At 37.7% G+C, this 17,494-nt stretch overlaps 1 protein-coding gene across 1 annotated transcript in view; it reads right to left on the bottom strand.

Annotated features, from left to right (window-relative positions):
- Positions 1–17,494, bottom strand: part of KLHL13 (kelch like family member 13) — a 72,765-nt gene that overhangs the window by 36,526 nt on the left and 18,745 nt on the right. The window contains exon 3 of the mRNA XM_060137593.1: positions 1,935–2,076. Within this exon, the coding sequence (XP_059993576.1) occupies positions 1,935–2,076 (142 nt within the window). The remainder of the gene's footprint in view (positions 1–1,934; positions 2,077–17,494) is intronic.

Genomic DNA, 17,494 nt, shown 5'->3' with positions numbered 1-17,494 from the left:
GAATAATATTCCATTGTGTAGCTATGCCACAGCTGTCCTATTATTTTTTCATTTAATATTTCCTTTCCATTCAGTACACACAGATCTAGCTCACTCCTTTTAGTGACTGCACAGTATTACACAGTTTTGATGCAACATAATTTAAGTAACCATTTCCCTACTGATGGATATTTAAGCTACTTCCGGTGTGTCCCCATTATAACAATAACTTGTAATGTCCATATGATACATAGGGAGAAAGGGAGAGGCCATCTCTCTTGGTGTAAAAAGGACCCTGCCTCTAGAACAGTGTTTCCAAAAAGTATGCTCCCTGGACCTACAGCATCACCTGGAAACTTGTTAGAAATGCACACTTCTGGGCCCGACCCTCAGAGTTCTTGAATCAGAAACTCTGAGATGGGGCCCACTGCTCACTGTTTAACAAGCCCTTCTCCTTGTGATTCTGATATGTAATAAAATTTGAGGACCACTGTTCTAAATCTCTTTGCACTGCAGTGGCTTTCATTAGTTGGTTTAAGGTAAACTTTAAAAATTAGCAGGACCACAAAAATTGGCTTTAACACATGAATATGGTCATGGATAGGGCAGAAGTATAGCGGAGGGGTAAGTGAGTTTCTATGTTTCTTTAGAGAAAGTACTTTAATATAACAAAAAACCTCTTCCTTTCATGCTTTTCCTAACTGTTTGACCCCTTATTCTCTTCCTCCCGTAATCTTGTAAAACCAACAATTAAACCATTTACATAAACTAAGATACCAGGAGATGGGAAGCTTTTCCTTCCTGACCCTCTCATTTCTGTTGATGATATGATGAACCAGATCCCATTAGAACTGAAACGTTGGAAAGATGAGATGTCAATGAATCACAGATGGGAACTAGAAGAAAATTTAGAAATCTCCCACTCGAGAGTCATAGTCTGGAGATAAGGAAAATGAATCCCAGAGAAATTACATGACACAGCGAGGCCACACAGCAAAGTGCAAGCTTCCGTCTCCCATTATGCTATATACTATACTATATACTATACTATATACTATATACTGCTGGACTATCATGGTTCTTGACCAAGGATATGCATTCATACCAAATTCATCTGGGGAAATTTCTTTAAAAAACAGATTTAGAAGGATTTATTTTCCTTAACTTACTAAGCTGAGAAGCCTGATATAATTTGACTATATCTAACAGGAATTTATGGACATCAAGCATTACACTATTGCTCTGTAACTCGGCAACATCCACCGAGGTCAGGGAGTGTCCACAATAGTCAGAAGTACTTGGACTGCTTATCCCTACGTTACACAGCCCCACATTGCAGGGCTTTGGTGTTCTTTTGGCTTTCTATTGTTTTTCTGTCCTCTCCTTTGATGTCAGTTATTACTTCTTGCATGTATCAGTGTGTTTGCGTCCAGCGGCCCTCACCCCTACTCCCATACCTACAATTGCCAATGTGAGTTGAGACACCAAATAAATACGATCTTGAGAACTACGATAAAGGTGATGGGAAAATAGGTTGTGAGGGAGGAACTAGAAACTTTAATATGGGGACTTTGTGATATTTACCTTGGCTGAGACATAATGAAAAGTCAACGTTGCCAGACACAACATTCTGTAAGAATGTGGCATGACAGCAAGACCTCCCTTACACAAATGAAACAAAGAATGAACTCAGAATTTTTTTTAACACCAGGAAGGTATGCAGTTTTCCCCCCCTCAAGGTTTCTCCTCTATTTGTTTGCTCTTTGTTTTTTTTATTCATAAACTTTATTTTAAAGAGCAGTGTTAGGTTCACAGCAAAACTGAGCAGAAAGTACACAGAGTTCCCACAAACCCCCTGTCCACACACAGGCACAACCTCTCCCACTAGTGACATCCCACACCACAAAAACCCTGGGTGGTTTTTAAAGCTATGAATAATGCAACAGTGAGATTACCTGTAACACCACAGAACTGTGGGTATTGCTGGTAAAGATGCGTGTGGTTCCCGCCTTGGAAGACTGCAAATGGGAGGAGAGGCCCATTTCGCTGCTTCCAAGGGACAATTTCATGTGTTGGTCTTCCTCTTCCACTAGAGATCTGAAAAGGTTTTTAAATCAGAAAGAAAAACAAATGAAAACTTGTCATATAATTCACAACAACTGGATGATTTAGAGAAACAGACACTCTCTGATTATGTGCCAATCATCTGACTATGGAATATACTGAATGTTGTTTCACTGTATTTTAGGCTCATACCATTCTACATCATAGAAGAAATAGATATATATTTGTAAAAAGCTTTCCGAGGTCAGAATAGATGAATGGGAACTGAGAAATCAACTAAAAGCTGGCTCAAAACTATAATTACAAAGGGTTTGTTTCTCTAGTGCCAAAGTAATTGTTTTGGTATTGGGTGGTTTAGGTAGCAATACCATCAAATTGTGTTATTCACAGTTAAAAGTACTTTGGAATCCCTACTTTTAGAAAGATAAACGTAACATTTATCATTTATTGAACAGTCACCATATATCAGGTACTTGCCAAGAAATTTACACACATGATCTCATATAATCCTCAAAACAATCCACTGTAACAGGTATTACTAGTATCTCCTTTTTATTAAGGGTAGGGAAAATGAGCTACAGAAGGGTTACAAATTACTTACCTAAGGTCACAAAGTTATTAAAGGGACTGGAACAGGATTTGAATCTAAGTTTAGTCTGCTTCCAAACTCCAAAGACCCCATAAGTAAAAGTCAAAGATTAACTGTGGCATCCTAATACATTACTTCCTCTTGTGTTACTATAGTTCTAATCAACCCCAACTGAACAAAAAAATTTACACATGAAAGAATTCCTTTTTCTAGCAGTATCTCTCACTAAATAATCACTTGGGATTATTTAGCGAAACAGCTACAGTGTAGTGGCCTTTTCATCTTTCCAAACAAACAAATAATAAAAATAATAAACGTAAGCTATGCCCGTGTATATATCACATTAGCAATTTTTCAGGGACCATAAAAAGCATTAGAGAACCTGTAGTCAACCTGTAGTTAGTTTCACAGAGAAAATGGCGAAATAATAGTTAAAGGCCTCAGGTTACACTAAAAATTGACCATTGTGGTACAACCTTTCATTATTCCTTAGACTAGGCAGACTTGTGTTTCCTTAAGTATACGCTGCTAAAACTGCTTCTGAATCACCTGAGAGCAGGGAGCCCCATGCCTCTGAACGGGTTTGTGCATTCATGATGGGCAGACTGCTAAAATGGACATTAAGAAGGGAGGAAGGAAGAATGGATTTCCAAGTGCTAGAACTATGCCTTTTTCCTATTTATTTCTAACTTCCCGAAGGTTGAATTATTGGTTTCTCTAACTCGTCTCTATCCAATACCATAAAAGATTTCACCTTTTCCCTACCATACCTATAATCTAAGTGGATCAGTTTTAATAGGAAAAAAAGTTTTACAACAATACCATACTTTTAACAAAGATCCTCCTTTTTGAATTTTGACACCAACCAAATGGCTTTAAATCCTGCAATAATTAGCAAAAATCCTGGCCTTAAGGGTGACATCAATTCTTCTTAACGATATTAGAGCCATAGTATAACCAAAAAATGAATTAATAATATATAACCATGTTTTATTCAACTCTCATGGATATTTAATAAAGAAGATAATAATTTAAATAAGATTTTAACAAGCATAAAAGAAAATGAATATAGTTTTCCACTAGCTTCAGAAATAGCTTTTTAAAAGAAATTATATACATGATATATAGCATACATACATTTGCAGATACTTTTAACCAGCTTTCGCAGACAGACATTTAATTACAGAATCAAATGGAAAAGTGGGAAATAGATTGATGGTGACTGGTATCCCTAACCAGAAATTTTCCATTCATCCAGAATTATTTTAATGGGACATTCAAGCAGAATGTTTCATTAGTTTCTGTATTCCCTGCACAGAACCTGGCACATGAGAGGTTTAATATATGTCATCTGAATGAATACAGAATCTCATTTCTGTGGATCATTCCAGAGACATTTCTTTATCATGCAGTGCCTTAAATGACCGTCAATTATTATTTCACAGAACCACAGATGTAAACGGGACAGGAGTAAAGCTGAAACCGCACTGCCCCTATGACATATCCTGGAAATTGTATTTTTTTTTTAAATAAACTACAGATCACAACTTGTTTCCATGTCATTTGTCTCTTGCTCTTAAAATCGAAAGGCAGAATATAAAAATGCAGCCTATTCTTGGCAAGATAATATGTCTGGCTTTCTAACTAATTACTTCAAAAGCTAAAGAAGTCTTCACTAAAATCATCTTTTTCATGACTCCTTAACAACATCTTTTGACTTTTAAACATTCAGAACATTCCCTATTATTTCTGCATCAGTAACAGCACATGTCATGTCAACCTCCCCAGCAGATTCAATATTCCCTTCTATCTCCTACTCACTAAGTCTATTGACTGGATGTGAAGAGCATTGTTCTTCAACAGTGCAAGGAGGTGAAACCTCTCTGCAAACTCCAAGCCACAATGACATCAAACTATCCTTAAAGGAATGATTATCTGAGTAATTCCAAGAACAAATAACATTTTTAATCTTATCCTTTCTAAGTCATATGGTTGAAAGCAATAAAAGAAGCAGTGGTTCTCAGTGCGGGGAGGGGCATCAATGTCTGGAAACACTTTACGTGGTCGCAGGGTAGTGAGGCGTTGCTACTCTCATCTGGTGGGATGCTGTTAAACATCCTACAAGGCACAGGAGAGGTCTCCACGGCAAAGCAGTGCTCAGGCAAAACTTTCAAGAATGCCAAGGTTGAGAAACCCCGGTACAGAGGGATTAACCTCCTCCGGACAGATTTTCTAAAGAAATTTCATGTTCTAAATAACTTCCCAGTCTGAGAGTTAACTCCATGAGGTAACGCTGGCAGTCAGAAACACAGTAGGATTATTAATTACCACTAACTCCTCCAAGACTGCCTAATAATAGAATACCTCTGCTCTCCTCCAGTCCATCAATCTGAAAAATCAACTGTTTACAGGAGATAAGTACATAATAGCTTCGAAGTTTATAAGATAATTATGTGGAAAGGCTTTTGTCCTATGTAAACTCATTGAAGAATAATTCCTAAGTCGGCTTTAAACAATTGTTATTTGGAGAGAAAAAAAAAAAAAGCAAAAAAAAAAAAAAACAATTGTTATTTGGATTCACTTTTACATGCCAATTTAGAATCAAGCAAACCCTGTCCAAATAGTCCTATTTCATCAAAACTGTAAAATTATTCATGGGAGAGAGATTGTGTTCATCAATTTTCTTTTGAAAAATTGAATCTTTTTCTTCCAGCGTCTACATATTGCTACCACACCATTCCCGCCCGCCCCACTACCGCAGGACACATCTTATTTTGTAAACAGTGACCGACCACAGAGCATGAAAGCAATCTTTCACAAAGTGTACAGGAGTCACTCAAGTGCACTTGCTCAAAGAGAACAATTACTTTTTCTAAGAGCATTAGGTAGAGATGGAAGCACTGCCTGATGGTCTTACTGAAAGCTCTGCAAAGGTGGTCAAACCAAACATACAGAGACTGTGGCATTTCTTTGTACTAGTAATTGAAGACAAAGGAAATAGTCTAAGCAATTGTCACGTGTTAACAGGGTGATACTAACATTGTAATGTTGCCTCAAAGCCTTCCATATTTAAAAAATTACCCCAAGGGAAACAGGTGTAAATGACATAGGGACACAATTCATAAATATAAAAGTACAAATGATTAACAGATAGAAAAATGTTCAACTCCATTCATACTCCAGAATATGCAAATTAAAGCAAATCTGTAAACTTATAAAAGAGTAGAGTAGAAGATATACTCTCAAAATTGCTAGTGCAAACAAATATTAAGCCCCTGCCATCGGCATGGCATTGTTCACTCATGGATTTTTTAATGAAAAATTTAAAATCATCAAATGTACACATTCTTTTCCTTTTTACACTGAACATCATGACAATAAAAGACTGTATTACTGGTGGGTGGGCTGCAGCAAGAGTGGTCTGTCGATCTTGTTCGAATATGTTTTCTACAATGAATAGTTCTGTAGAGGTAATAGTTTGGTAGATGTTCTATGAAGAACCGTGTACTTAGAATTCACTATAGCAATCGGGTTTGTTGGTATGCCATATGGGGAAGGGAAGAGTATCTCATAATTGCATCGTTTGGCTCCAAAGCCTCAAATAGTCTTAGGACACTCATCAGTCTCAATAAAACATGCCGATAGGATACATGCACTTGCAGAGGAAACGTACTGCCCAAGACTATCAGAATACATGTCAAGTTGTTCCCTTTACTTTACTTGATTTCATTTCTGCGGGAAAAAAATAAGTGAATCAGAGAAAAACCAGAAAGGTAAAAGTATATCAATGCCTTTAACTTTTCTCTCTTCAGCTCCTGATCAGTTTGACAGCACTTCCTGCTTGTGACTACCACATTACAAAGTGGTTAAACCTAACAATGTATGTAATTCTAATAACATAATGCCACCGTAACAAAAGAACAGGGGTTTCTGAGTTAGTGTCAAAAGTATTATTCAAATACTGCAATTTCCCAGAGTAATAATATTATTCTAACTGAAAGTCAGCGCCAGTGGGTTGGTGTGCAAGAAGTGCAACAACAACAAAACAAAACAAAAATAAAAGTCATGAATGGTATAACAACACAACAAGTCAGCTTGGTTAATCAAGGCACTGACTCACACTTCACCACCCGTCCCCCAGAAAAAGAAAATACATATTTCTCACACTCACAATTTAAAAAGAAAATCAAGAAAAAGGCTTTCTTCAAAGAAGAACTCCCCCGCCATTTGTTTTTCTGCTCTGAAACAGAGAAGTGTCTGCTAGCTGTAGCATTTGCTAAATGAAACATTTCTTGCTATAAAGCTGCATTGGCAGGTGGGGGAAAAATTCAGCCACCTGTTCTCACATTCATTTGAATTTGAGTGCTAAATCCGTCAAGGTATTTCCTTCCCCCATGAGAAATAAATTAAAAGCTTAAGATGATATTAGTCATTTCCCATTGATTTTTCTATAGATTCAAAGTATGCATTCTCCATTGAATTCTAAAGATATTAATAATCTTCCTACCACACAAAATTTAGAATCAGCTCTCCTTCACGCCTCCCATCAAAAACTGAATGATACACACACACACACACACACACACACACACACACACACTCTCTCTCTCTCTCTCAATTTCCATTAAGAAAAAAAAGGAAGTGTTTTTAAAATTAAGAAGGAAAATTTCCAATTCATGAAGTAACTTAATATATATAAAATAAGCCTGGTATTTTCTTTAAAAGAAAAACACCTTAAAACCTAAAATATTTGAAGATATGTCCCAGGAATTCCCTGGCATCTAGTAGTTAGGACTCTGCGCTTCCACTGCAGGGGTCCTGGGTTCAATCCCTGGTCGGGGAACTAAGATTCCACAAGCCACACGGCAGGGCCAAAAATAAATAAATAAATAAACTGCTTTAAAAAATAAATAAAAGATTTTAAAAAATAAAAAAATAAAGATACGTCCCAACTAAAATGACATTTATGGTATCACTGTACAAGGAAATCATAAATATCATAGCAACTTCTCTCTTTGTTTTCTTAACATCTTTATTGGAGTATAACTGCTTTACAATGTTGTGTTAGTTTCTGCTGTATAACAAAGTGAATCAGCTATACAGATACATACATCCCCATATCCCCTCCCTCTTACATCTCCCTCCCACCCTCCCTATCCCACCCCTCTAGGTGGTCACAAAGCACGGAGCTGATGTCCCCGATCTCCCCGCGGGAGCAACTTCTCTTAAGAAGGCGTAAATTAATCACTATTTAAGAAACTATGGAGAACGTGTCTCCTCAACAAGGTGTTTGCCTGAAAGAAGTCAAGAAAAGATAAAGCTTTGGTTAGTTATTTGTATTTTTTAATGACATAAGTATAAGTACATTATTGTCAACTTGCAATAAATCTGCTAATGGAAATCTTTAGCATAGATGATATAAAATAGCTGCTAACCTTTCTGAGGCTTTCTTTTCTGCTGCAGCTATATACCAGAGCCCACAAAAGAGAAAAAACTTTCAAGGTGATAGGGCCAGACTGTAAAATGATTTTCCAAAGTAAAGAAGCTTCTTTATATGCAAATGTCTGTCACATGTAAAATAAAATCACATTAATAAATAGCTGATGTCAGTTTTAACACAGGAATAAGATAATCTGCCCAGCACCTGCTGTGTACTAGGCAGTGTGCTAGACACGTTCTCTATGCTACTTAATCCTCATAACCATCCCATTTTAAAGACAGGAAACTGAAGCTCAGAGAGTTTAAGGCCTCACCATGAATCTGGTAACTATGACTTGAACCTGAGTCTGATTCCAGAGACCAAATTGTTCCCATCACACCAAGCCTAAAAAATGAAAAATAGCAGAGTAGAGGCCATAAAGCAATCAACGTTTCAGTGCTTAATTTATAAACATGAGGAAGATCTCAGAGAGACACATTCTGTTATAGGGAAGCAATTTGTTGGTTGAACTACTTCAGTCTAAAATTACCCACTTTTACCACTACTTCCATAACAACAATACCAATGCGAAAAATCTCTCATGCCATTCTCCCAACACATCTGGGGTCAGGAGGGAGCATATCCTAGGATATAACTCAGATCAGATTTAGGGAGAACTTAACATTACGGATACCAACATTTAAAGGAACAGATTCTGAATTCCAAAGCCACCCATCGCCATCACAGAAATAGCACTATGACACAGATGAGGGAATTGGGCTAAACAAATGGAATGACAAATGATAGTCTACTCTAACAGGATGAAAGTTAATTATCCAAACCATAAAGCATTTGCATTGAATACCTCAATCCTGTCCCTGAAACACTTTCAGATTAATGTTTGCTCCTTCTGTCTACCATATTTCAAAACTTTAGTCTTCCTTCACCTTTTAAAATTCATATACCAATTAAACTACATCAAGTCTCATGTATCTAGACTAGAAAATTCTACTGTTTGGAAGCTTGGTTTATATACTATTTCTCATTCTTTACATTTCTCATAATATTTGGATGAAAGATATAGATAGATAGATGATAGATACCTGAAGCAGAAATACAAGAGTATAATCTATAAAAATATTGAATCACTATGTTGTATGTACACCTGAAACTAATACAACATTGTAAATCAACTATACTTCAATTAAAAAAAATGAATTCTAAATGTTGATTCCATACCTACTATATAAAAAAAGCTAAGTCGAAGTTGAAGCTCCCTTGCCTTAAGAAGCCATATAAGGTGAGCAAGTACACAAGTGGTAGTGGTGGGAGAGAGAGAGCAATATGGATGTGTAGGTTGGGGGAAACAGCACGGACTCCCATCACCATCAATAGTCCCGTTCCCAGTGCACAGAGGAAATAGTTATAATCCTCTGAAAGGATGCTCCCTGCCCCCCTACAGCCAGCACCAGCCTGGCCAGTGAGAAGTCTGAGCTATACCTGAGGTCAGGAGCATGCCTTCTCCTTCTTCTATCCCCAGATGAAGAAACTGAACCGGAGCTCCAACACGCATGCCACTTTTCTATAAAGGAGCTTTTTGCTCCCAGAGGATTTATATTAACCAAAGTATCACTTTATTCCTATTATCTGTAGCTCACTGACTTTGAAATTTGACTATGGTGCTATAGTGCGTATCAATGCAAAAGTGTATTATTAAAGAACTGAGCTTTCACATGCCTAAAATTTCAGATTATTAAATATTCAAACATCCAAGTTATCCAATTTTAGAGTTTATTATAAAGGCAGATTCCACAAACTCAAAACCAGTTAGAAATCACTGAGACAAATCTCTTTGGGAACAGGAGGAATCATTAATCAAGTGATAAAAATCCAATCCTTTTCTGTCTTTTCTGAATTTCCTAGTTATATTCAGCTTCGCAAAGTCAGTAATTCATGACCAGGTCTTAAGGGCATGTTTATTTTTCTTTTAAAAGGAAACATGATAAGAAAAAAAACAATAAAGAGTAAGACTTTCCAACTTAAAAGTAATAGCCAATTGTACTCCATGTTTTAAGAATTATAATTGGCAGCTCTACGAGTCCCACTGATTCTGTCTTCAAAGCCTGTAATAAATGTAACAAATCTCAACCTTGATTTTGCAATGACCTAGCAGTATCTCTAATTATTTCAATGAATGTATCAAATCATTCATTTAAATATAATGTTTAATATGATTTAATCACACCAATGTTTTAATATGACAGCCAATAGTTTTAAGACAGGGGAAGGTAATACAAAAAGAGAAATCAGAAGACAGACTCTAAACCCAAAGAGTCTGAGAATAACACTAAGGATAGCTCTCTCAAGTTTGTTTCAGACGTGGAGCTTGGCGAAGCAAAAAGTCTAATTTTAGTACAATTTTTCATATTAACATTATTTTCCACTTTGTACATATTTGCCTCACCATTAAGGTTTTTTTTTTTAAATAAAACTTAGCTCTAAGACTTTAACATCCCTCTTGCGCTTCCCTGGTGGCGCAGTGGTTGAGAGTCTGCCTGCCGATGCAGGGGACACGGGTTCGTGCCCCGGTCCGGGAAGATCCCACATGCCGCGGAGCGGCTGGGCCCGTGAGCCATGGCCGCTGAGCCTGCGTGTCCAGAGCCTGTGCTCCGCAACAGGAGAGGCCACAGCAGTGAGAGGCCCGCGTACCGCAAAAAAAAAAAAAAAAAAAAACAAAAAAACAACACTTTTATAAGATTTTGTCCATCGTACAGCAACGCTAAGGAAGGAGTCCTTTGCATAAAGTATTTATGTACCATGACTATGTTTACCCCAAATAGTAAGTATTCTTGATAAAATTGGTAATGACTTCCTGAAAGGGAGACTGGTTATTTTTTTTTTTGGAGGGAGTAGATGCAAATTATAATTCATTGAGGAGTCTGCCACTTTGAGGGAAAGGTGTTTCTTTTTAGGAACATTATGGTCTCTGGCTTAAAGAAAGTTTGTGTTCTTGGGTGGAACGCAAAAAGGGTAGAGGCAGACCGTATAATTTAAACAACATGACAGTAGGCATCCAGCACTCACATTTCCCAGTCATCTAAGTGGGAATTTTGAATAGAAGCTAATTGGAGCATTTTCAGACTGTGTATGTGTTTTGCAGAAGCGATCTATGAATTGTGAAGTAGTAATGAAGTACTGCCTCCGTCTGTTTGAGACAAATAGGACAGAAGGATATTAAGCAAGAGAGAAGCATTCCCTTCCTTCCTTCCATACCGTCCTTTAAACCAGTGTTTCATACCCCAATTTATAATTTCTGACTCTCGGAGTGCAGGTGAGAAGGACGCAGAGAAGACTCACCAAGATGAGTGTCAGGGTGTCAAAAGTTTGGCCAGCTAGTTGGAAAATGCTGGCCTAAATGCTATTCCCCTCAACTCATCCCATCTACAACAAGCTATTTCTTGAAGCAATAAGTCATTTTAAATGTCCCAAATCCAATCTTTTTCTAGATCATGCTTTAAGGAGAAAACTGGCTTATTTAAAGGTACTCTCAAGGGAAATGAATTTGACTACATAGTTCTTAATGATTATTCCTGGAAGCTTGGTCAGTCAGAAGGAAGTTCAGGAATCTCAAATGTATCTAGATGTCACGCATTCAAGAGAGACATAGATAGGATATTCTGGATTCTAAAATAAAGTTGTTATCATCAAAATATTTCAGTCATCTTAGACCCCTAGTTCTCCCCCCTCTCCTATGCCCAGGCAACTGACAAAGTACTACTAAGTATCTCTCTAGTATGCGTCTTTCACCATCTCTCCACTCTCACTGCCCCTACCACACTTCGGGTATCTATTACCTCTTCCTTGGATTTGGTTAGTAACATAACTTACATATTTGTTACAGTATAGCATCTTCACATACTGTGATTGTATTTATAGTTTTGGCGGGGGCGGGGCGGGGGGAGACGGGGTGGGGTGGAGGACCGGGGGGACCTTCAGGATAGCGGAGGAGGGCTTCCCTGGTGGCGCAGTGGTTGAGAGTCTGCCTGCCGATGCAGGGGACACGGGTTCGTGCCCCGGTCTGGGAAGATCCCACATGCCGCGGAGCGGCTGGGCCCGTGAGCCATGGCCGCTGGGCCTGCGCGTCCGGAGCCTGTGCTCCGCAGCGGGAGAGGCCACAACAGTGAGAGGCCCGCGTACCGCAAAAAAAAAAAAAAAAAAAAAAAGATAGCGGAGGAGGGAGACGTGGAGATCACCTTCCTCCCCACAAACACATCAAAATACATCTACGTGTGAAACAACTCCTACAGAACACCTACTGAACGCTGGCAGAAGACCTCAGACCTCCCAAAAGGCAAGAAACCCCCCACCTACCTGGGTAGGGCAAAAGAAAAAAGAATAAACAGAGACAAAAGGATAGGGACGGGACCTGCACCTCTGGGAGGGAGCTGTGAAGGAGGAAAGGTTTCCACACACTAGAAGCCCCTTCACTAGTGGAGACAGTTTTCCAAGAGCAGTATTCAATCACTCCTCTCTGCTTGCTGAACAAAAGCCATAGCCTACGCTCTTGCATTCAAGGCTCCTTGGACTAGCCCTCCTTAACTAGTTGCACATTCTGGCAAATAATTCAAAGTAAGTATATATTTAATGATTTGAGAATAAATAAAAATCCAAATTTATTCACAAACTATCAATTGTTTTGCTTTAGAATATGCTGTTTTCATACATTAGTAACTGCTATGCCTTTCTGTCCTATTGTTAACCAAGCAATGTGTAAAAGCATTTATTTAAAATATTTCTGATAGGAGGAAAACTTAGTTAATTTAAATTGAATATCTGCTGGGAGTTCCCTGGTGGTCCAGTGGTTAGGACTCAACGCTTTCACTGCCGTGGCCCCGGGTTTAGCCTTTTTAAGTATAAAACAATTCAGAACATAAGTAAATGTGGATCATTTATTTGAGTACTAATTTAAAATTTATTTTTAAAGATTTCCTTTTATCCTAGTCAGCCATTCTTGTTTTCAAACTATACACAGAAAACACATTATCAATTAAGTACAAACATACTAGTTTTAAAACAGAAATTTGTCTAAAATAGTTTTCCCCTCATGGTAAAGGACATGTGAAAATAAGTCAAATAACTCTTAACTTTAAGAGTAGTTGCTCTCTTGGAAGAGATTATAATCTTACTTTCTTTATCAAATCACAATTTGATGAACGATGACTAAAGTTTTCTGGTCACTGGTAAATGGCTTCTATTAAAATTACTTTCAGTCTGTGTCAGCATCATGGTACTTATTGGAAAGCAAGGAAGGAACAGAATCAGGATTTTGGATTAGTTCTTTTCGTAGGAAAGATAGCTGTAACTTACTCCCTAACAAGATTGTAATTTATTAGATTCCTCTATATATGAAATGAAGAAATGCAACACACTTTGAGTGAAATAATTTGCACAAGGCTACAGACCTAAAAACTACTCTCTCTAGATTCATTCATTGGGGATTTCCCCAGCGGTCCAGTGGTTAAGACTCCATACTTCCAAAGCAGGGGGCCTGCGTTCGATCCCTGGTCGGGGAACTAAGATCCCACATGCTGCACGGTGTAGCCATAAATAAATAAATAAATTTTTAAAAATTCATTCAGCAACTCAACATCTGAACACCTGCTATGTGCCAGCCACTGCACTAGGAGATATGTAAAAAGAGCAGGCGGGATACTTGCTTGCAAAGAGATCACAGTGAAAGAAATAATTACTTTCCAAAGGACTAAGTGATATAAAAATAATAGTAAATTCTCAACATCATCTACTAACAAATACCATGTTGCATAATTCATATAAACCACAGTAACTAAACTAATTGCAAACTTTGCTCCCTGGTACAGAAGTGTATCAGTTCATATTTAGCATATAAGCGCCTAAATAAATAACATCGACTTTCCTTACTGCTATTTTATTTTAAAGGATTATTCATCCCAGATCAGGCTATCTGCAAGGCTGCATCAGCAATCAAATAATATCCACTATTCAAAACTATAATCTGCGGGTTTCCCTGGTGGCGCAGTGGTTAAGAATCCGCCTGCCAATGCAGGGGACACAGGCTCAAGCCCTGGTCTGGGAAGATCCCATATGCCGCGGAGCAACTAAGCCCGTGAGTCACAACTACTGAGCCTGGGCTCTAGAGCCCGTGAGCCACAATTACCGAAGCCCATGAGCCTAGAGCCCGTGCTCCGCAACAAGAGAAGCCACTGCAATGAGAAGCCCGCACGCAGCAACGAAGACCCAACACAGTCAAAAAAAAAAAAAAAAAAAAATATATATATATATATATATATAAAATCTGCAATTATAATTATATGAAAGAAAGCCAAACATATGATGGTGGATCACATCATTTGAAAGAAAAGTCTCTAATTGCATCTATCTATATACTTCAGCAATATGCTTATGAAAAATATGCTAATGAGCCAGGTCACTGGTCTACTTTAGACGAAAATTTTGGTTCCAGTTTCATGAACTTTTGTTTAGCTGTGAATCATTCAGAAATGATTACATATGCACATCCTTTGAGGGAAAGTGCTCATAATGAATGAAAATCACTTCAGTTTAGTGATGCTAAGGGATTATCTATTGGATAATCTACTTACAACCTAAAACATCCATATACTTTTCAAAACTCTATTTCAAAGTATTTTGTAGATCGAACTGTGAGTTAATTAGGAACACAGTTCAGTGTAGGACAAGAGAAAAATCTCTGGCGTGATCACATGTATAAAGAGAAATCTAGTCGAAGTTTTTGTTGTAAACTGGTTTTTAACATTAATTTGTAATACAATTGATGAAATGGGATAAAATAATAAAAAGGAAATATAAATTAAGACTGAGTTAACTCATCAAATGTGAATGTACACAGATGGAGGAAAAGTGACCAGACTTAAATATCACATTCTCTTTCAAGGTACAGTGGTATGACAAAGAATGATTTCTAAGGTTCCTCCCAGCTCTTAGAGTCCAAGAATCCTGAATAAGATACTTATGCTCTTTTTAAGATATGTTCTGATCTCACTGATCAGTGAAAAGCACTATATTTTTGAAACCAGAAAAACAAAGAGTGAAAATAGAAGATGTTACAGGGCAAGCTGTAAATGAGCAAAGGTCTTTTAAAATTTGTAGAAATAACTTCAGTGAGAGACTTTCAAGTGTGGGGGGGAGAAAAGGAGGGGGAGAGAGGAGGGGGAGAGAGGAAGGACAGAGCGATGGCAAAGGCACTAGTTTAACCCGGTTGTCCACGAACACTCAAATGAGCTTGCCTCTCTAATGTATCATTCTCACAATGTTTCATTCTCAAAATCTCACTGTTTTAAAATACAGTATTCAAGGCTTTTAAATCAAAAACTCAATCGAGCCGCTGCACCTTCCAATCTAATCACGTTAAGTCCTTAAAGGTGGAAGAGAAAGGCAGAAGAGTGGGTCAGAGAGAGAGAGATGTGAAAAAGACTCCTGCCATTGCTGGCGCTGAAGATGGAGAAAGGGAGCCAGAAGCCAAGGAATGCTGGTGGCCTCTAGAAGCTGAGATCAACTGTTGCCTTACAGCCAGCAAGAAGATAAGGACCTTGGTGGTTCTACAACTGCAAAGAACTGAATTCTGTCAATGATCCAAACGAGAAGGAAATGCAGTCTCCCCTAGAGCCTCAGAAGCAAACACAGCTCCACCAACACTGTGATTTTAGCCCAGTGAGACCCATACCAGACTTCTGACCTAAAAAACTATAACATAACAAATTTGTGACGTTTTAAGCCATTAGTTTGCAGCAATTTGTTATGGCAGCAATAGAAAACTTATACGTGGAGGTTTTTCTCAGTGCCTGCACACAATCAAACAATGGGACAATCATGTCCACAAGAAAGTATTAAACATGCTGACTGGTTAGTACCCTAGGACTGTGATAAACAGAGCACATCTGCTCCAGTCAATGGCAGCTAATTACTGGGGGGAGAAAAGGTGGTTGGCCAACGAAGGTAGAATAGTGCTTCGAAAGAAATAGGAAACAATGAGGTTAATCCCAGTATCATATCAGTAAGTAAAGATAATTGCCCCAGTATTTTCCTGCAACTTCACCACTTGACAGTACCACAAAGTAAAGCTAACTTCTCCCTGTACCACCACCCAATTCAAAAAAGTTTATCTCATCTGTCATACTCCTTTGTTCTTCGAATTCTAGTGAGATATTTCCTAATTAGTAGATGGCATGAAAGTAGCAAGAGTCTATAAAAAGAAAAAGGCATTAGAGGAGTCAAGATCATTGAAATCAAGCAGAACTGCGTTTGAATTTTCACTTCACCTCTTACTTGAAGTGTAACGTTGAGCAAGTTAACTAACTTCTCGGAACCACTGTGCCCTTAGAGTAAAACAGGGAAAAGACTTACCCTTATAGAGTGTTTGGGAGGCAGCTTCCAAAGTGCTTGGCACTTTTTTTTTCCAGTGAGGGAAGGATTTATTACTACTTGCAACAAGTAAGGAGAACACCGGGAATATTTCCCAAAGCAGTGTCTCCCCATACAGCAAAACTGGGGAAGTTTTCACACAGTGCTTTGCACTTTTATAGTAGCACTCAATAAATTGTATTCCATTTAACTATGTTAAACCAGGACATTTTTGAAAATTGCAAATAAATATGTTTCACACGAAATTTACAATATCTGTTGTATAGGCTAGATTCAAGAATTCTGAAAGTTGTTTTTAATTACATTTTTCTTATGGAAACATGTTATTTCATTTCTCCACTGAACCATATCATAAGAAGAATTGTCCAACGAGTTGGGCATGCTCCTGTCTTACCATACCATAAATGTCGCAAAATTGGGTTAAAAACAACATATACCCTCATCATAGTAAGTCATGCCAGTGAAAATATTTTACTATAATTGGAAACATAATATAATTTTATTTTTCTCTAAGATTACATCATATAGTCTGGGATCAAACTGTTGATGCTTGTAAGGTAAAAATATATACACTTGTGTGCTATAAAGTACCTAAGCCCCGTCCAACTTAAAGAATGGCACTCCATTTTTCTTGTTTGAAAAAGTGACTATCAAGTTTAAATGTAAATTGCATCATTTTCCATCTTATGGAATATGTACTTTCTCTTTTTTTCTTTGTTTAAATATTGGAGTATAACTGACATACATTGTATTAGTTTCAGGTGTACAACATAATGATTTGATATTTGTATATATTGCGAAATGATCATCACAATAGGAATATGCACTTTAAAATCTGGTATCTATATCCAGTTCATATCTCTTCAGTGAGCCCAGATACATTTCTCCTCTGTAGTAGTTTTATTGCCATTAAATCCATTATCAATAATGCAAGCACAGTAAACAAGAATGTTATTTAAACTGGTTGTCTTGGTTTAGCATTTTCACAGGAGCAAAATAAATCA

Source organism: Lagenorhynchus albirostris, chromosome X, assembly GCF_949774975.1.
Source record: "Lagenorhynchus albirostris chromosome X, mLagAlb1.1, whole genome shotgun sequence".
NCBI lineage: Eukaryota > Metazoa > Chordata > Mammalia > Artiodactyla > Delphinidae > Lagenorhynchus > Lagenorhynchus albirostris.
The sequence above is the reverse complement of the archived record's forward strand: the minus strand, read 5'-3'. Positions and strand labels throughout refer to the sequence as shown.